The following is a 21374-nucleotide window of genomic DNA, read 5'->3' on the forward strand; positions in this document are numbered from 1 at the left end:
GCAGGGCAGGCAGTAGGGCACAGAGCCCGGCACTCACAGGCCCTCAAACACCCAGTCCCACCAGATTCCAGAGTAGGGGTAGGACAGTGGGGTGAGGCGGCCAGGAGATGGGGCAGGAGGCCTGGGCCTGGGGAAGAGGGGAGTCTCAGGTCAGGTCTCCCAGGTAGCTAGGAAGGAGGCTGGGAACAGGGGACTCTGCCAGCAGGCCACGTGGGGAAGACCCCAGGTGGGTCCAGGTGGAAGGGAAGCCGTCAGGCTGCAGGAGGGGGCTCCAGGGTGCCAAGCACCTACCACGTTGTCCCCGTTGTCCGTGGGACACCCCACCCCACACAGAAGGCAGTGTCATTCCTCACGTCGGGGAAGAGGACCCCGAGCTGGAGGTGGGTGAGGGCTTCCCCGAGGTCACAGAGCCGGCAGGGGCGGAGCTGGTTCACACAAGGTCTGGGGCACCATGCTGGGGCCCCAGGGGGAGGTTCCGAGGCGTCTCCCTGAAGTTGGTGTGGAATCGGGGCAGCGGGAACAGAACAGCCCCAGCCACGGGTGAGCTCACGAGTTTGTCCGCCGTCTCGGGTGTGACTCTGGGTCCAGGTGGGCAGGGGCTTGGGAACCCCTGCAAGGACCACCCGTGCCACGCAGGCATCAGCGGGGTCCCCTGGGGGGCCCTCCACAAGGCTCTTCTGAACGGAACCCCTGAGTCATTCTGCAACACTGACCCCAGCTCCTCACCTGGGGGCGGGCCCTTCAAGGCCAGGCTTGCCCTCCCCACCCTGCGCCCACCCTAGGCCTCCTGGGCATCTATGGGGGGTTTCTCTGGGCCAGGCTCTGTTCTGGGGGAACTAGTGCCCAGATCACCAAGGCTCCCACCCTTCCAGAGCGTGGGTGAGAAGAAAGACACACAGGAAACAGGAAAATAAGGGAATGAGCTAATTTCTGAGAGAAGTGCAAGGAAAACACAGGAGGCAGGCAGGAGAGGTGGGCCTGGGGTCCAGCCCGCGTGTGGAGCAGGGGAAGAGCAGGAGCAAAGGCCCTGCACGAGGGAGTCGCCTGGCCCCAGGCTGGCAGGCTCTCAGCTTTGGCTTCGCCCTGGGGCTCTTCCTGGCCCAAAAATGTCCCCCAACTTTCGGACAGATCTGGACAAAGGTCCTCTTTCCCTCCTTCCCTGTGCGCAGTGGGCAAAGGACAATCCAGGGCCAAACCTCAGCAAAGCGTGGGGCCGGGTCTGACCTTGGCTTCACCGCGGAGTTGGGAGGCACCCCGGAGGTCCCATGGGAACGTCACTCGTCACGGCCACCGGCCCGGAGCGCTCAGCCCGGACTGGCCGGTGCCTCCGGGACGGACCTCCAGGGACCTGCCGTTGTGGCGAAGGGCAGTCATTCCGGACGGCCCAGTCTCCGCCGCGCGCTCCAGCCATCAGCCGCAGCCCCGCGGACCGGGACCCGGACGGGCCGGGACCTCGCAGTCCCCGAGGCGAGACCTGGAGCAGAAGCAGATAGATGGCGTGACCAATCAGAGCCAGGCTTTCGCGGGCGCCGCCCCCGGCAATTGGGCGGCGGGGCGCGGGGCGGGGCTTCCGGTCGGGGCACAGGGGCTTCCGCCGCCGCGGCGCCTCGGATGGCCGCGCTCCGGCTAACGCTCGCGGCCTCGCTCGCGGCCGCCCGCGCCCGGTCGCCCCTCGCCCGCCGCCCGCCGCCAGCGCCCTGCTCCGCGTCGGCCGGCGCCATGGAGCCTGAGCCCCGCTGGCTGGCGGGGCTGCGCTTCGACAACCGCGCTCTGCGCGCGCTGCCGGTGGAGACGCCGCCGTCTGGCCCCGAGGGCGCCCCGTCCGCGCCGCGGCCCGTGCCCGGCGCCTGCTTCAGCCGCGTGCGGCCCGCGCCCGTGCGGCAGCCGCGCGTCGTGGCGCTGTCGGAGCCCGCGCTGGCGCTGCTGGGCCTGGGCGCGCCGCCCGCCGACGCCGCCGCCCGCGAGGCTCGTGAGGCCGAGGCCGCGCTCTTTTTCAGCGGCAACGCGCTGCTGCCGGGCGCCGAGCCCGCCGCGCACTGCTATTGCGGCCACCAGTTCGGCCAGTTCGCCGGGCAGCTGGGCGACGGCGCCGCCATGTACCTGGGCGAGGTGTGCACAGCGGCCGGCGAGCGCTGGGAGCTGCAGCTCAAGGGCGCCGGCCCCACGCCCTTCTCCAGGTGTGTTTGCGCCCGTACCCGCGGAGCTGTCCTCCCCGGTGGGGCGGTTGGGGGGGAGATTAACTACGGAAAAGTGTGACGTGGGGACGTAGAACGTGGTGGGTAGCAGAGCCCGAGCCACAGGCCCTGAGGCCAGGACAGGAGGCGAGGGAGCAGGTTCTGTGGCTCGTGGCCGCCTCGGAGCGCCCGTCTGCCTGGAAGAGGGGGGGAGGGGAGGGTCCTGCCGCCCCTCAGGTCAGGCTGAGCGTCTGATCACACAGCGCTGGCAGCTGCCCATGCTCTGTTCTCATAAACTATCCAGAGAGTTCGGAGTCAGTTCTACGTGCAGCACGTTCATGTTTACCGCGTGCCCAGCGCTGCTGCCTGCTCGGCGCACTCGGCTTCCGGCTTCCTCTGAATGCTGAGCGGGCAGTCAGCTTCGCTCCCACACCCTTTAGCACTGCAGATGCCTACTGTGCAGCCGGTGCCCTGGACCGGGACAGATCCTCGGCCCAGTGGACCTTCTCCCAGGCCCGGGCTTCCAAGCACTTGGGGGCCAGCCATGTTCTGACCCCGCAGTGAGGTGGGCAGTGTCAGATGCCCATCCAGGGGCTCATGGGCCAGGGCCGGGGTCCAGATGCCCACAGCCTGAGCCAGCAGGGCACCCTTCCCGCAGCTGTCATGCCTGTCCTGTACACACAGTGCTGGTAGTCTCTGCTCCTTTTCACTAAAAAAGGTCATATATTTAGCCCATATTTGTTAAATGCTTATTGAATGGCTGAAAGAATCACACCTAACTTGGCGTTTTATGTTCCAAGAAATCCCGAGGGTGTGTCTCTGGTCTGGCCCCTCCCATGAGCTCTCCCCTCCCCTCCCTTCAGAGACTGAACCGAACCGGGCCCCCACCTCTAGCAGCGCCACCTCAGATCCTCAGGATAGCTGGTCCTTCCACATCCCCCAGTCTTCAAACCTTGGTGTCTCTGAAGTGTCCTGAGTGAAGCCTGGCACCCACCCCACCCTCCTGGAACAGCCTGCTCAGAGCTGTCTGCACTCGTGGCCGGCAGAAGCATTTCTGCTCCTCGGGGTCACGGTAAATGTTTATCGCCCTGGGGCCTTCACACTGTACGAGCATCTTTCAGCTTTATGTGTTCATTTTAATCATTTGTTTTTGCCATTTATAAAAAACATTTTTGTGAGAGTATAATCTGCTGCTGCAAGTTGCTTTTAATATTTGAAGACTTGAGCTGTAAGTCAGTGTTTCCAGACCTGAGGTCCTTTAAAAGAAAGAGGCTGTTTGACCCTTACCAGATGTGCACCCACCCACCACCCCCAGCATTTCCTGGGGTCCCCAGCCTCAACAAGGCTTGAGGCTAACATCTGAAGTGGTGTGAGTGGCTTGAGGCCAGCAGCTGCTCGAGTCCCCCCGGCGTGGGTTTTGGGGGGTGCGCAGGTGGCTTCTCGCTTCTGCCTCCCATGGGAGTTGGGATTTCAGGACGGCCTCTCCTGCCAGGTGCAGAAGAGCTTGCCCTCAGCTGGGTCCACCCCAGCACTTTGGCTGGGAACAGACGTGGGCGCCCAGGAGAAGGGACCGTTGTCACGTGTCCATGCGGCTCTCTGGGGGCAGGGCCACCCTGAGGCCCTGCACCCTTGCTGTGTAATCATTATTCAGTTCTGCTTTCTGCTCTGGGCACTTTGCCCCAGGCAAGGAGATAGGCAGCTTGTTTTCTGGATCATTTTTACCAGATCCACAATTAGCTTGGACTGTACTCGCTTCCTGCTAAACAGGCTGGGGGCGGGTGTGGAGTGACATTTGAGGACGGATTACAGACTAGAAGGGGGTGAGTGGAGTGCAGCTGTGGACCGAGGGTCTCGTCAGCCACGGGCAGGCACAGTCACCCTGCAGACAGCCCCGGGGTGACTGTCAGGCCGGGTTTCTAGAGGTGTCACTCACACCCAGGCTCCCAGGTGAGGGCAAGGCAGGAGGCCTGCAGAGATCTCCACTGACCCCCGGCCTAGGCCGCAGCACCCCCGACTCACGCTGGGCCCGGCTCCGGCCTCTTCCCAGCGGAGGACGTGGGCAGGCGTGCACCCTGGGCACCTTCACTCAGCCTCAGTGTCCTTCTGCAGGTGAGACGGAAGTGAGCCCAGTGTCTTCCCACCAGTTTTTGTTCTTTCCTAGAGAATTTTCCAAACTGTTTCAGGTGCCTTCCTGCCTGGGAGAGTGCTGGCACACTGCCATGCCCTGGGCCAGGCCAGGAAGCCAGGCCCGACCCTGAAGAGCAGAGATCCAAGCTCACTTTGCTGTGTGTCTGTTTGCTGGGTGGGGGCTCTTGGAGGTCGAAGTGTCCAGCGCCCTTCATCTTACAAGGAGGGGCTGAGGACGTGGCTCATGCAGGCCAACTGTTCTCGTGTGCTGCTGCCACTTTCCTTCTTTAATTTTAAAAAGTAATAAGAGTTTCCAGTCCAGCATGTAAGAAACTTTGGAAATCATCACTCCACTCTAACAAGTTAAAAAGCTGAACAAACTGAAAAATCAACAAGTCTTCTTAGATCTGCAAGAAAAGTGAGGTCAGAGGGCAAACTGCTGCCCCACCCCCAAATTGGAGAGACTGACGGGCAAAGCAAAGAATTACGAGTTACCAGAGCGGAAGTCTGCACAGATCCTTGCCCTGTAATTGGTGAATTGCTGGAGGCTCAGTGTGTACGAGTCAGTTGAAAATTTCGGGGCCCAGTCCTGAGCGAGCCCCACACTCTGGTGAGTTTTACCTCCTGGAGCTCTCCTGTCTTCTCACAGTGAATATTGGTGGGAAATCCCTTTGTGCTTCTGGCAGGAGGGGGGAAAAGGAGGTCTGTGGAGTACACCAGAGCACTCTGTTCTGAACAAGGCTGCCCTTGGGGGAAGCTAATTAACCAGAGCCTGACCTGCTGGGGTGTTATTGGAGCCCCTCGGACCTGGGGAAGGGAAATGCCCAGCTCCAGCGCCCTCTGGCGGAGAGGAGACTGAAGAGCACATACGGAAGCCCTCAGTCCAGAGGCACAGGGTCCCTGAGAGTCTGAGGCCTCCACCTGACACCTGTAACCCACCTCTACATCACTGAAGGCCTGCATACAGTAGTTCCTTTTACCCCATACATCATGCCCGGCTATCTAGAAGAAATTACAAAACATACTAAAAGGCAGAAAACACAGGGCCAGCATCAGAACTAGCCTCAGACATGGCAGAGATGTTGGAATTATCAGACCAACACAATTCCAATTGTGTTGGAATTTAACACAATTATGATTAATATACTTAGGACTCTAGTGGATAAAGCAGGCAGCATTCAAGAATAGATGGTCAGGGGGCTTCCCTGGTGGTGCAGTGGTTAAGAATCTGCCTGCCAATGCAGGGGACACGGGTTCATGCCCTGGTCCGGGAAGATCCCACATGCCGCAGAGCGGCTGGGACCATGAGCCGTGGCCACTGAGCCTGCGCGTCTGGAGCCTGTGCTCCACAAAGGGAGAGGCCACAAGAGTGAGAGGCCCGTGTACCGGGGGAAAAAAAAAAAAAAAAAGAATAGATGGGCAGGACTTCCCTGGTGGTGCAGTGGTTAAGAATCCGCCTGCCAATGCAGGGGACATGGGTTCGAGCCCTGGTCCGGGAAGATCCCACATGCCGCAGAGCATCTAAGCCAGTGTGCCACAACTACTGAACCTGTGCTCTAGAGCCCGCGAGCCACAACTACTGAGCCTGCATGCCAGAACTACTGAGCCCATGCGCCTAAAGCCCGTGGTCTGCAACAAGAGAAGCCACTGCAATGAGAAGCCCGCACACAGCAACAAAGACCCAATGCAGCCAAAAATAAATAAATTTATTTATTTTAAAAATAAAAATAAAATAAATAAAATGAGACTAGAGGAATTCCCTGGTGGTCCACTGGTTAAGGCTCAGGCCTTCACTGACAAGAGTCTGGATTTGGTCCCTGGTCGGGGTACTAAGGTCCCTCAAGCTGCTCAGCATGGCCAAAAATAAATAAATAAAACCTTTAAAAAAAAAAAAGAATAGATGGGCAGGCAGAGCAACTAAGCCTGTGCACCACAGCTACTGAGCCCATGCTCTAGAGCCCACAAGCCACAACTACTGAGCCCACGTGCTGCAACTAATGAAGCCCTCACGCTTAGAGCCTGTGCTCCACAACAAGAGAAGCCACCGCAATGAGAAGCCCAGGCGCCTCAACAAAGCCCACGCGAAGCAGCGAAGACCCAACACAGCCAAAAATTAAATAAATAAATAAATGAAAACAGAAAAAGAATAGATGGGCAGTGTAAGCAGAGAGATGGAAATTCTGAAAAAGACGAAAAGGAAATGCTAGAGATTTCTAGCAAAAACACTGTAACCAAAATGAAGAATGCCTCTGATGGACATGTTGCTAGACTGGACACAGATGAGGAAAGAATCTCTGAGCTTGAAGATATCTCATGAGAAACCTCCAAAGGTAAAAAGCAAAAAAAGTTAAAAAAAATAAAGACTGAAAAAATCCAAACACTCACCAAGAATTGTCGGACAAATGCAAAAGAAGTAACACATGTGTAATAGGAATACCAGGAGAGAAAGAGAGAAAGAAACAGAAGAAATATTTGAAGAAATGACTGAGAATTTCCCCAAATTAATGTTAGACCCCAAACAGATCCAAGAAGCTCAGAGCACACGGAGCGGGATGAATGCCTCCCCCACCCCCACCAAAAGACAAAAACAAAAACACTATACCTAGGCTCATAATTTTCAAACTACAGAGAGGCAGAAATAAAAAAAGTGCAAGAAGCTAGAGGAAGGAAACACTTCACCTACAGAGGAGCAAAGATAAGAATTACATCCGACTTCTCAGAAGCCAGGGAAGCAAGAGGAAAGTGGACTGAAGTATGTAAAGTGGTGAGGAAAAGAGAACACCCACCTGGAGCCCCGCACCCGGTGAGGCCACCCTTCAAAAGTGAAGGAGAGGCAGACCTCCCCAGACAAACAGAGAGTGAGGGAGATGGTTAGCGGCTGACCTGTCTTGCCAGAAATTAAAGGATGTCTTTATAGGGAATGAAAATGATGTAGGTCAGAAACCTGAATCCTCACAAACAACGAGCATAAGAGAAAGAAGTGAAAGTACAATAAAAACCTTTACTTTTTCTCATCTTAATTGATATAACAGGTAATAGCTTGTTTAAAATAATAGTAATGATGCATTTATGTATAAATGAAACTAATGACACCAGTCAAATAAGGGATGGGAGGGAGGGATTAGGATTATTTTGTTATTATAAGGCACTCATACTACCCGTGGAGCAGGATGGTGTTACCTGAAAGTAGACTTGGATTAGTTGTAAATGGTATATTACAAACTCTAGGGCAAGCTTTTTAAAAAATTATCATTTAATTATTTAATTTCTGGATGCATTGGGTCTTCGTTGCTGCATGCGGGCTTTCTCTAGTTGTGGCGAGCAGGGTCTACTCTTCGTTGTGGTGCGCGGGCTTCTCATTGCAGTGGTTTCTCTTGTTGCGGAGCACGGGCTCTAGGTGCGCGGGCTTCAGTTGCTGTGGCACACGGGCTCAATAGTTGTGGCTCGCAGGCTCTAGAGCGCAGGCTCAGTAGTTGTGGCGCACGGGCTTAGTTCCTCTGCAGCATGTGGGATCTTCCCAGACCAGGGCTCAAACCCGTGTCCCCTGCATTGGCAGGTGGATTCTTTACCACTGTGCCACCAGGGAAGTCCTAGGGCAACCATTTTTTAAAGAGTAAAACAAAACAAAAAAGTATAACTGATACGCTAGGCAAGAACTGATGAAAAAAGAAAAAGTGGAATCACACAATGCTCAGTTAAAACCACAAAAGGCAGAAAAAGAGTGAAAGAGAAAACAAAGAGCAAGGCCAATAAATTAAAAAACAAGACCAAACTCTATGTTGTCCATAAGAAATCCACTTTAAATATGAAGACACATGTAGATTAAAAGTAAGTGGATGGGGGAGTTCCCTGGTGGCCTAGTGGTTAGGATTCGGCGCTTTCACTGTGGAGGCCCGGATTCAGTCCCTGGTTGGGGAACCATCCCGCGTGCTGCCAAAATACAAAAAAAAAAAAAGGAAATGGATGGAGGAAAGCATACCATGCTAACACTAGTTAGCAGGAGTAGCCATATTAATTCAGAAAGAGTGGACTTCAGAGTAAGGAAAGTCATTAGAGATAAAGAGGCGTGTGACAAACTGATGAAGGGGTCAGGGAGGCAGAACAGTCCTTACTTGTATATGTGCCAGAGTACCATGAGGCAGAAACTGACAGAACTGCAAAGGGGCACAGATGAATCCACTGTCATTGTTGGAGACTCAACACCCCGCTATCAGAAATGGACAGAGCAGGGGCTTCCCTCGTGGCACAGTGGTTGAGAGTCCGCCTGCCGATGCAGGGGACACGGGTTCGTGCCCTGGTCTGAGAAGATCCCACATGCCGCGGAGCGGCTGGGCCCGTGAGCCATGGCCGCTGAGCCTGCACGTCCGGAGCCTGTGCTCTGCGGTGGGAGGGGCCACAACAGTGAGAGGCCCTCCTACAGCAAAAAAAAAAAAAAAAAAAAGAAATGGACAGAGCCAGCAGGCAGAAAATTGGTAAGGCCATCTTTGAACTCAGTTAACACCATCAATCAACTGGATATAAAGAACATCTATAGCCTATTTCATCTAACAACAATGGGATACATAGTCTTCTCAGGCCCACATGGAACATTTATCCAGAGAGTCCACATTCTAGGCCATAAAACACACCTTAACAAATTTTTTAAAATAAAAATCATACAGTGTCTGTTCTCAGGCCACAATGGAATCAAACTAGAAATCAATAACATAACTGAAAATCCCAAAATACTTGGAGATTATGCAACATACTTCTAAATAACACATGGTCAAAGAAAATCTTGAGAAATTTTTAAGTATTTTGAACTAAATGAAAATGAAAACACCAAATGTATGGGGTACGGTGAAAGCAGTGCTTTGAGGGAAGTTTATAGCAGTGAGTGCATATGTTAGTAAAGAAGAGAGATCTAAAACCAATCATTTAAGCTTCCACATTAGGGAACTACAGAAAGAAGAGCAAATCAAATCCAGAGTAAGCAAAAGAAAAGAAATAATAAGAATTAGAGCAGGAGTCAGTGAAAGTGAAATAGGAAATCAGTGAAACCAAAAGCTTGTTCTTTGAAAAGATCAATAAAATCAGTAAACCTCTAGCCAGGCTAACTAAGAAAGAAAGTGAGGACACAAGTACTAATACCAGAAACTAAAGAGGGGACATCATGCAGATCATAGGGACATTAAAAGGCTAATAAAATTACTCTGAACAATTGTGCTCACAAATTTGATAACCTAGGTGAAATGGACCAATTCCTTGAAAGACACAATTTGCCAAAACTCACAAGAAAAAAATAAGGCAATCTGAATAGGCCTATGTATATTAAAGAAATTGAGTCAACAATTAATAATCTTCCAAAACAGAAAGCACCAGGCCCAGATGGACTCACCAGTGAATTCTACCAAACATTTAAGGATGAAATTATTCCACTTTTTCGCAGAATGGAAGCAGAGGAAATACTTCCTAACTCATCCTGTGAGGCCAGCATTACCCTAATACCAGATCCAGACAAAGACAATACAAGAAAACTACACACCAAAACCCCTCATGAACGTAGATAAAGAAATCTTCAACAAAATATTAGCAAATCAAATCCAACAATGTTTGAAAAGAATTATACATCACCACCAAATGGGATTTATTCCAGGTATGCAAGTCTGGTTCAGTATTCAAAAATTAATCAATGTGGTCCATCAGATCAACAGGCTAAAGAAGACTCGCATCATCACATCAGTTGAAGCAGAAAAGGCATTTGACAAAACCCAAGACCTATTCATGGTAAAAACTCAGTAAATTAGCAACAGAGAGGAACTTCCTCAACTTGACAGAGGATCTACAGAAAACCTATAGCTAAATCTACTTAATCATGAGAACCTCAAAGCTTTCCCACTAAGATTAGAAACAAGACAAAGATGTTCCCTCTTTCCATTGCTTTTCAACATCCCTGGAGGTCCTATAGCTAATGTAACAAGACAAGAAAAGCAAAGGCGTACAGATTGAGATGGAAGAAATAAAAATTGTTTTTGTTTGCAGCTGAACATCTATGTAGAAAATCTCAAAGAACTGACCAAAAAATGAGCTCATAAGCAGTTATAGCAAGGTTGCAGGATACAGTTACTACATAGGTCAATCACTTTAGTATATCCCAGCAGTGAACAAGTGGAATTTGAAATTAAAAACAATACTGTTTACATTAGCAACCCTAAAAATTAGATTCACACCTAAGTGTGAGTTCACACTTAGGTGTGAATCTAACAAAATACAAGACGTCTACTAGGAAAACTACAAAACTGATAAAAGATCTCAAAGAAGAACTAAATCAGTGTAAAGATATTCCACGTTCATGGATAGGAAGACTCAGTATTGTCAAGATATTGGTTCTTCCCAACTCAATGCAATAGATTCAGTGCAATCCCAATCAAAGTTGCGGCAAGTTATTTTGTAGATATTGACAAACTGATTCTAAAATTTATATCGAGAGGCAAAAGACCCAACATAGCCCTCAGAATACTGGGGGAGAAGAACAAAGTCAGAGGACTGACACTACTGCACTTCAAGACTTACCATAAAGCTTCGGCAATCAAGAGAGTGTGGTTTTGCAACTACCGAAGCCCGCGCGCCTAGAGCCCGTGCTCTGCAACGAGAAGCCACCACAATGAGAAGCCCGCGCATGACATCCAAGAGTAGCCCCCGCTTGCTACAACTAGAGAGAAAGCCCACGCGAAACAACGAAGACCCAATGCAGCCAAAAATAAATAAATAAAATAAATATTTTTTTTTTAAAAAGAGAGTGGTTTGGGCCAAAGAATAGATAGGTCAATGGGACAGAACAGAGAGCCCAGAAATAGACCTGCATAGATGTGGATCTTTGACAAAGGAGCAAAGGCAATCCAATGGAGCAATGATAGTATTTTCAACAGATTGTACCGGAACAACTGGATATCCACATACAGAAAAAAAAAAAAATCTAGACACAGACCTGACACCCTTCACGAAAATTAACTCAAAATGGATCACAGACCTAAACAAAATGCAAAAATGTAAAACTCCTAGAAGGTAAAATAGAAAATCTGGATGACCTTGGGTATAGAAATGACTTTTTAGGTACCATACCAAAGACAGGATCCATGAAGAAATAATTGATAGGCTGGACTTTATTAAAGTTAAAACTTCGGTGAGGGACAATGTCAGGAGAAATGAGAAGACAAGCCACAGACTGGGGGAAAATCTCTGCAAAAGACACATCTGATAAAGGACTGTTATCCAAAATATACAAAGAACTCTTACAACTCAACAATAAGACAACAAACTGATTTTAAAATGGAGCAAAGACCTTGCTAGACACCTTCCCAAAGAAGATACAGAGATGACATATAAGCACTTTAAAAGATGTTTCACATCATGTGTCATCAGGAAAATGCAAATTAACAAGGAGACGCCATCACACAGCTAGGAGGATGGCCAAATTCCCGAGCACGGACAACACAACATGCTGGCGAGGATGTAGAGCAACAGGAGCTCCCGTTCACGGCTGCTGGGCCTGCAGGACGGTGCAGCCGCTTGGGAAGACGGTGTGGTGGTTTCTTACCAAACTAAATACACTCTCACCACGTGATCCAAGGATCACGCTCCTCAGCGTTTACCCAAAGTAGCTGAAGACACGTCCACACGAAAATCCTGTATATGGATGTTCACAGCAACTTTATTCCTAATCGCCAAAACTTGGAAGCTGCCAAGATGTCCTTCAAGGTGAATAAACAAACCGTGGCCCATCCAGACAATGGGATATTATTCAGCAAAAGAATAGAAAGAAAGAAAAAAAGAAAAGAAATGAGGCATCAAGCCATGAAGAGACGTGGAAGAAACTTAGATGCATATAGGAAGTGAATCTGAAAGGTCACACAGTGATTCCAACTCTGTGACATTCTGGAAAAGGCAAACTATGGAGACAATAAATGACCAGGGGTTGGGAGGGGAGAGATGACCAGGTAGAGCACAGAGGGTTTTTCGGGCCGTGAAACTGTTCTGTATGACACTGTAATGGTGGATCTCTGTCAGACCCACAGAGTGGACGACACTGAAAGTGGACCCTGGTGTAAGCAGTGGACGCTGGGTGACGATGATGTGTCGGCATAGCTTCATCAAGGGTGACAAATGTCTCCCCTTGGTGGGGATGTTGATACTGAGGAGGCTGTGTGTGTGGTGGCGGGGTATATGAGAAGTCTCTTTGGCTTCTGACCAGTTTTGCTGTGAACCTAAAACTGCCTAGGAAAAGAAAGTCTGTTTAAAATAACAGTAATAATGAAGGTTTAGCATAAGAAGAAATACACCCGCGTGATTCAGAGCTGCCTGGGGGAGACTGGGGTCCTCCCCGCCACTGCAGATGGTGCTCTGTGTCTGCTGTTGTAAAAGGGTGTCCACAACGTAAATTCATAAACAGAATTGTGGATTTGCGGGCGTGTGTGTGACCCTGGGAGTAGCCTTCCCTGACTTCTGTGTGGACTTGGCCTCCTGCCGCGGGCCAGGCACCCTGTGCTGCGGTTCCAGACCTGGAGGAGGTTAGGGGCTTAGCACCTGGGGTCGTCCAAAGCAGACTCTTTTTACAGTGATGTCAGAGCTGCTCGTGGGTTGTTTTTATTTTACTTTATTATTATTATTTTTTTTGCGGTACGCAGGCCTCTCACTGTTATGGCCTCCCCCGCTGCGGAGCACAGGCTCCGGACGCGCAGGCTCAGCGGCCATGGCTCACGGGCCCAGCCGCTCCGCGGCATGTGGGATCTTCCCGGACCAGGGCACGAACCCATGTTCCCTGCATCGGCAGGCGGACTCTCAACCACTGCGCCACCAGGGAAGCCCATGGGTTGTTTTTAAAAAGCCATTAGGAGGCGTTCTTCCAGCCCCTTCCCTCTGTGACCATGTCTTGGTGTTGAGTGGAGCTCAGCAGTGACCTCTGTGCTTGACCTCAGACAGGCCGACGGTCGCAAGGTGCTGCGCTCGAGCATCCGCGAGTTCCTGTGCAGCGAGGCCATGTTCCACCTGGGCATCCCCACCACGCGGGCCGGCGCCTGCGTCACGTCTCAGTCCACCGTTGAGCGGGACGTGTTCTACGACGGCAACCCCAGGCCCGAGCAGTGCGCGGTCGTGCTGCGCGTGGCCCCCACGTTCCTCAGGTAACGCCCGTCCTCGTGCTCCTGTGTCGCCCCGGTGGCCGGAGTGCACCTGCCCGGCCAGGGTGCAGGGCCTGGGGCGACCAGAGGAGATCGCCCCAGTGCAGGCTCTGGGGCGGTGCGTCCAGAGCTGTGGACCTGGAGTTTATGACCAGGAGCTACATAAGATGCACCCAGAAAACGGCCTCGCTGTGCTGCTGGATGAGCGGCCGTGACGCCTGGTGTGCCCGCTTCCTCTGGCCCCTTTCACTGACTGGAGGCCTCCTGGCTGCTGTCTCCAGCGGGGCCTGTCAGTCCTCAACGTCACCACGCTGTCTGGCGTCGGGTGCTCAGTACTGACCACCTGAACCCAGAGTCGCCAGGAGGTGGCTGTGGCCGTCTGGCGGGGTCAGGTGACCCAGGCCGACCCTGTGCGTCAGCTGTCACCAGCTTTCCGTTTGTCCTCCGGGGGTGGAGGTGTCAGGGCAGGCGTTGGCCTCATCCTGGGAGACCCGGGGCCTCCGGTCACAGCTGCACTAGTGGCCTTTGGACCAGGTCATCTTTGCTGTGAGCTGATCTGTGTCTCGTAGGGTGTTCAGGCAGCGTTCCTGGCTTCCACCCACGAGCTGCTGATAGTAACCCCCATCGTGACAACCAAAAATGCCTCCGGACGTTAGCCTGCCCCCTGCGGGGTATAACTGCCCCACCGCTGAGCCTGCGGGTCACCCCACTACAGGACGCCGGTGACGGGCGCATCCCTCGGTGTGGGAGGCCGGACACAGAACCCCTCTCGTCCCTGCAGGGCGGCCGTGGCATTCCCGGCCCCGTGCACCCCGGGAAGTGCCCTGTGTCTGCCTGAGTCACTGAACGGCCAGCTACGTTTGGTGGTTTGTCCCCCCGCCCCGCCACGAGGGCTAGCAGCACCCTCCCTCCTTCCTTACTCGTGAGGGGGAGGCATCACGTTTAACCTGTTGTCAACGCGGGTCTTCCCTCCAGGTTCGGATCCTTTGAGATCTTCAAGTCCTCGGACGAGCACACCGGGCGCGCAGGCCCCAGCGTGGGGAGGAACGACATCCGAGTGCAGATGCTTGACTATGTCATCAGCACTTTCTACCCCGAGATCCAGGCCACCCACGCCAGCGACAGCGTGCAGAGACACGCCGCCTTCTTCCGGGAGGTCGGTGGGAGCTGCCCCCCCGGGGGCAGACGCTGGGTGCCCGGCCCCAGGGGCAACTTCTCAGATACGGCTGAGGGTCGGGGTCCTGGGACAGACCCCAGGTCACTGTTGGAGCAACATCGAGGGGCCACGTGGGGAGCTTGGGAGGGAGTCAGGGCTGGTGGGTGCTGGGCCTCCCGCGTGGGGCCTGTGTTCACGGTGGCCCCAGACACACACCCTTGGCCTCTCCATTTCTCCCAGAACTCTTAGGCGTCGTCTCACACGACAGTCACAGTTGCGGGAGGTGGTGCAGCCTCAGCCAGTGAAACAGGCAGCAGGGCGAGGGTCGGCCTGAGGGCCGGAGGCCACTGTCCTGCACCTGTCACTCCTCGGACCCCACTGCAGCCGCACTGTTGCTTCTCGTCTGTCACGTGGGTGATAGGGGGCGGCAGCGGGGCTGTTTGAGCCCCTCTCCCCGCAGCCCAGGGCGAGGCGGGGCCCTGGGCACAGCATCTGGACCTGGGCAGTTCTCGCCTGAGAATGTGTAACTTCCTCCCTTGTTTCCACGTGGTCATCCTACGGGGCCTGAGTCATGGGAATGTCCAGGTTCCCTGACTTTTCTGGTTTGGATTAAAGCCAAGAAACAGTGAGTATATAAGAGAGAGAGAGGGTGTATGTGAGGAACAGAGCCACTCATGTCAACTCATCCAAAATACTTTTCCTTTCTTAACCGTCCTTGGTTGTTCTGCCCACAGCTGAGCGTCAGCTGACAGGACAGGACACGGTCGCTGGCTCGGGGGGCGGGGGGCAGAGGGGAGCACCCAGCGGCTGTCCCGTGCCACTGTTGCAGGTGACGCGGCGCACGGCCCAGCTGGTGGCTGAGTGGCAGTGCGTGGGCTTCTGCCACGGCGTGCTCAACACGGACAACATGAGTATCGTGGGGCTCACCATCGACTACGGGCCCTTCGGCTTCCTGGACAGGTGGGCATCCCACCGCCTGCCAGGGGGCCCTGGCGGGGAGGCACGTGACAGCGGGGGCATCTCAAGGCAACGGGAAGGACCTGCAGGCCTGTGTGGCTGCTCTTGTTAACGTTTTGTTCGGTGTTTAATTCTCAGCAAGGCCTGGCCAGCCAGCCATCCCCAGAGCAGGAATCCCTGGAGGGTTCTGAGCACAGAAGCACTTTAAACAGCACCCTCTCGGCTCCCGGGTGGAGAGTGGGCTGAAGGGGCGGCCGCAGGGGCCGCGCTGGAGTGCGGTTCCCCTGCTCTAGAGGCTGCGGGGCCCCGTGGAGCAGGCAGTGGAGCGGCAGCCACCCAGGGCCTGCACTGTCCTCGGCAGGTCCTCTCAGGCAGCTCCCGGCTCTCCCCACGCGGCAGGTACGACCCCGACCACGTGTGTAACGCCTCCGACACCGCCGGGCGCTACTCGTACAGCAGGCAGCCCGAGGTGTGCAAGTGGAACCTTCAGAAGCTGGCGGAGGCCCTGGACCCCGCGCTGCCCCTCGAGCTGGCCGAGGCCATCCTGGCGGAGGAGTTCGATGCCGAGTTCCGCAGGCACTACATGCAGAAAATGCGCTGGAAGCTGGGCCTTGTGCGGGCTGAGCGGGAGGAGGACAGCGCCCTGGTGGCCAGGCTCCTGGAGACCATGCACCTGACGGGTGAGTGTGGGTAGGGCGCGTGCACCACGTTGTGGTGAAACAACGTGAAACCGACCTTTAACGTCTCGGTGGCTTTAAGCACATTCACCTTGTCTTGCAACCATCACTGCGTCTACAGAACTTTCTCGTCTTCCCAGACGGACATCTGCACCTGTGAAGTGCCAGCTCCCCGGCCCCTCCCCCCACCCCTGGTAACCTCACGCCTGCTTTCTAAGAACTCGCCTCCTCCAGGGACCTCAGGCAAGGGGATCATGAGGCTCTTCTCCCCGTGTGTCTAGCTCACCCCACGCAGCACGACGTCCTCCATGGTGGTCATCCCTGCTGTACGGACAGTCTGTGTGGGTGGCCTGCCTTTTGCTTGTCCCTGGTCTGTTGGACACTTGGGCTGTTCCACCCTGGGGCCGCCATGCATAATACCGCTGCTGTGAACACAGACGTGCCATGTCTTTGCGTTCCTGTTTCCCATCCTCTCCAGGGTGCCGCTCCGGCTAGGGCGCCTGGTTCTGCGCGGCAGACGTGGCCGAGCCAGCGTCACTTACTGTTCCTGCTCTTGGGGAAAAAAGCTCTGTCTCACACGAGCGTGATGCGAGCCGTTGGCCTGTGTACATGTGGCTTTTCTCAAGTAGAGGATGTCTCCTTCTGCCCCTCACTGGGCGTCCCCACACTGGGCCTCAGTTGAGGTGACCACCACGTTTTACTTCCTCATTCATGTCCTGTCTTAGTTCAAACTGCCTCTCACGGTCTGGAAGCTGGGGGTCGAGGATCAGGGTGCCGCCTTCTGGCTGTCCTCACACGGCAGGGTAGGGAGCAGGGGCACGACCCTCGTGACCTACCTCCCAGAGGCCCCCGCTCCAAACACCGTCAGCCTGCAGGGCTGGGTTTCCGTATATGTTCGGGCAGGGGACACGTACACACCTTGCGTTCTGGGGATAAACCCTGCTTGCTCCTTCTGGTGTTCTGCTGAGGTTTCTTTTACATCTGTATTTACAAGGGATACTGGTCTGTGGTTTTCTTTTCTTGTACTATCTTTGTTTGGCTTTGGTATCGAGGCAGCGCTGACCTCATGAATGAGTTAGGAAGCGTTCCCTCCTATTTGTCAGAAGAGTCTGAGAAGGACTGGTGTTAATTCTTCTTTAAATGTTTGGTAGAATTCACCAGTGACGCTGTCTGGTCCTAACATTCCCTGTGTTAGGAAGTTTCCAGTCTCCTTACTTGCTATGGGACTATTTAGATTTTCTATTTCTTCTTGAGTCAGGTTTGGTAATTTATGTGTTTCTGGGAGTTCGTGTCATCTATGTTATCTAAATTATTATTCATAGTGTTTTCTTAGTCTTTTATTTTTGTACAGTCTGCAGTGACGTCCCCACTTTTATTTCCTTTATTACCTGTGTCTTTTTTTCTTTCTTAGCGTAGCTAAAACTTTGTCAGTTTTACTGATCTTTTCAAACAACCAACTTTGGTTTCAGTGATTTTTCTCTTGTTTTTCTCTATTTCATTTATCTCTGTTCTAATCCCATTTCCTTCCTTTATGCTACTAACTTTGGTCTTATTTAGTTCTTTTTCTACTTCTTTAGATGTAACATTAGATTATTGACTTGAAATCTTTTTTTACTGAGAAGTAACTGGCGTATGGCATTATGTAAGTCTCAGTTGTGCGACACGATGATTTGCTGTATGTGTATAACATGAAATGATCACCACACAGTTACAAGTTTATTTTTTTCTGGTGATGAGAGAAAAGCTGCTCTTTTAGCGCATTTACAGCCATAAACCTCCCTCTGAGCACTGCTGCTTTTGGTTCATACCTCTGAGTATTTTCTAATTTCCCTCGTGATTTCTTTGTAGACCCAGTAGTTGATTCATTTTCACATTACTTGTGAATTTTCCAGTCGTCCTTCCATTTGTGACTTCATGCCATCGTGGTTGCAGAAGACACGGGTCTTTTCAGTTTATTAAGACTGGTTTTATGGCCCAACACGTGGTCTGCAGTGGAGAACGTGCATCTGAAAGCTTGGGTGGAGTGTCGTGTCTGTTGTTCACGTTGTTTCCTCGTTGACTTCTGTCCACGTGTTGGGTGGTGACGTCCCAACTCTTACAGAACTGCTCGAGTCCACCCTTCAGGTTTGTTTGTTTGTTTTTACATTGGAGTGTGGCTGATTTGAAACGTTTTGTTCCCCTTCAGTTTTGCGAGTCTTTGCTTTGTGTATTGGGGGCTCGTTGGGTGCATGTTTGTAATTGTTACATCTTCTTGCTGAACTGACTCATCAATATCTAATGCTCCTCTTTGTCAAGTTCTTACATAGAGTCTATTTTTCTGATGTCAGCGTAGCCACCCCAGCTCTCTTTAGGTTACTATCAGTATGCAAATCATGGGATATTTTGTCCATCCTTTTGCTTTTGACTTATGAGTCTACAGCGAGTTATCTTACTGTAGTTGGATCATGTTTTTTTTTTTTTTTATCCATTCTGCCAGTCTCTGCTCTTTGAATGGAGACTTTAATCCATTTACTTTTTTTTTTTTTTTTTTTGGTTTGCAGCATCTTTGTTCCCCAACCAGGGATTGCACCCGTGCCCTCAGCAGTGAAGGCACAGAGTCCTAACCGCTGGATCAGGGAATTCCCTAATTCATTTACTTTTAAAGTAATTACTGATAAGGGAGGACTTATGCTGTTTCGCTCTTTGTTTTCTGTCTTACACCATTTTTGTCCTTTATTTTCTCTGTTACTGCTCTCGTGCTTAGGTGATCTTTTGCAGTATACCGTTCTGGTTTCCTTCTCATTTTCCCTTGTGTCTGTTTGTTTTTTGGATGTTTCCTTGGGAGTTTTGGTGACAGTGTTTTAGCAAGTCGCTGAGGCCCTCACAGCATCTGTCTGTGTCACGTCCTGTGCCGTCTCGACCCTGCAGCTCCTGAAGCAGGCGGAGCTAACTGCCGCGACAGTGACGAGGGCCAAGGCCCGGCCTCGGTGGCTTCACTGTATTTACCCATCTTACAGATGAAGAAACCAGGCTTGGCGGCCTTGAGAGACTGAGTGACTCGTCAGGTTCAGAGTGGGGGCTGAGCTGGGAGGACTGAGGGGAGGGCTCAGGAGTCCCCAGCCTGAAGCTGAGCAGGGCACCACACACGTGTTGAACACATATGGTCCTCTGGTGATGGGACTGTGCCCTGAGCAGCTGCGTGTTCCAGGTGCTGACTTCACAAACTCCTTCTACCTGCTGAGCTCCTTCCCAGCCGGGCCGGAGTCTCCGGACCTGGACGAGTTCCTGGCCGCGCTGACTGCACAGTGTGCCTCCCTGGAGGAGCTGAGGCTCGCTTTCCGACCCCAGATGGATCCCCGGTGGGTACTGGGGTCTTGCTTCCCTAGCATTTGTTTCTGGAAAGGGAGGAACATTTAGAACAAAGCCTTTGGGAGGATGCTGGAGACGGAGTGCCCAGGCGGCCGCTCCACTCCCAGGAGTGGGATGGTCAGACCCTGGCTTTGTGGCACTGAGGCCCTCTGGTCAGAGGAAAGGATGGAGATGCTGACACAGGAATGGGGAGGCCAGGCAGCACAGGCTGGGGCACGGTGGTCTCTGCTCTGGGGAGGCTCCCCAGGAAGAGCCTGGGTGTGGGCCTGCAGACTCCAGCCAGACCAGGCTTTCTGCGCCATCGTGTCACGTCCTGAGGGCGCAGCTCAAAACCCATCACCAACGTGTCCCGTCCCATGGCAAACAGGCGTCTAGTGCAGCAGTGCGGGGAGGGGCTGAAGCTGGCAGGACCTGCTGAGCATGGAGCCAGGGGAACTGGGGAAGGGGGTGTCAGGGGCTGCCCTGCCCCCAGAGGTGGAGAAGCGTGCAGCCCTGTGATCACCGTGGGAGGAGCTGGCAGCAGTGAACCTCTCCCAGAGGGACTGGGTCTTGGGTTGGATGTCAGTGGGTGGGTGGCTGCCGGCAGGGAGCCGGGGCCGGCCCGGGTCAGCCTGCAGCGTCCGTGTGCCCTGTCACATGCGGGGGCTGCGGTAGAACAAGGGCGGACGGCTGGTAGCGGTCCCACGTCTGCTGCATCCGTCGGACCCAGGCTCACCCCTGGTGGGGCTGGGGCCAGGGCAGCGGCCGGGACGACGTGGCCTGGGGCCCCTCACGCGCCCGCTCCACACAGGCAGCTGTCCATGATGCTCATGCTGGCGCAGTCGAACCCGCAGCTTCTGGCGCTCATCGGCACGCGGGCGAGCCTGGCGCGGGAGCTGGAGCGCGTGGAGCGGCAGTCGCGGCTGGAGCAGCTGAGCCCGGCCGAGCTGCACAGCAAGAACAGGAGCCACTGGGCCGAGTGGCTCCTGGAGTACAGGTGGGCCCCCGCCCCCCACACCCCGCCCCCCGTGGGGACCCCAGGGCCGCGGGGCCGGGCTGCTCTGCTGACGCTCGGCTCGGGTGTGACTCCAGAGCCCGGCTGGAGAAGGATCAGGAGGCCGCCGGCGACACCGCGGCCTGGCAGGCCGAGCGCGTGCGCGTCATGCACGCGAACAACCCCAAGTACGTCCTGAGGAACTACATCGCACAGGGCGCCATCCAGGCGGCCGAGAGCGGAGACTTCTCAGAGGCAAGCGGCCCGCCCGGCCCTCCCCTCCTGGTCCCCTCCCGCTGCCGGGGAGGCGGGGCCCCAACAAACACTGCACCCCCTGCTCTCCTCCAGGTGCGGCGGGTGCTGAAGCTGCTGGAGACCCCTTACCGTGGGGAGGGGGAGGCCGCCGAGGCCTGCGAGGTCGCCGAGCCCGAGGAGGCCAGTAGGGAGGCCGGCGGGGCAGCCAGCCGGCGGCACTCGTACAGCTGCAAGCCCCCGCTCTGGGCCGCGGAGCTGTGTGTGACGTGATCGTCGTAACCGCCTTGGAGGCCTCCACACAGGAGCCCCGAGGCCCGAGCCCTCGAGTCCACGAGGCGAGGCGGCGGCCGCCCCACCCGTCTCTCCATGACGGCAGAGATGCCCAGTCAGGACCTGACCCGTCTCTGTCCGATGCCGACTCGGCGGCACCGCCCAGCCCCCAGGCTCTGCTCCCGGCGACAGGCTGCTTTGCGCCGGGACTGCTCAGCTCAGCAGGGGGGACCCGCCCCCCTCGCCAGCCTGGCGGGGGACGCAGCCCCTAAATAAACCGGC

General features: G+C 54.1%; 1 protein-coding gene across 1 annotated transcript; it reads left to right on the forward strand.

Moving 5' to 3' along the window:
* The first annotated feature begins 1568 nt into the window (after positions 1-1568).
* Positions 1569-21322, forward strand: SELENOO (selenoprotein O). Its single transcript, XM_082851053.1, has 9 exons — positions 1569-2177; positions 13256-13459; positions 14432-14612; positions 15442-15572; positions 15969-16249; positions 19434-19584; positions 20385-20570; positions 20666-20822; positions 20916-21322. Exons 1-9 carry the CDS (start codon positions 1612-1614, stop codon positions 21090-21092), a joined length of 2034 nt encoding a protein of 677 aa, XP_082707179.1. The 5' UTR covers positions 1569-1611; the 3' UTR covers positions 21093-21322.
* Positions 21323-21374: the final 52 nt, after the last annotated feature.

The sequence above is a fragment of the Leucopleurus acutus genome (genome assembly GCF_964270905.1).
Source record: "Leucopleurus acutus genome assembly, chromosome: 11".
Classification (NCBI taxonomy): Eukaryota; Metazoa; Chordata; class Mammalia; order Artiodactyla; family Delphinidae; genus Leucopleurus; species Leucopleurus acutus.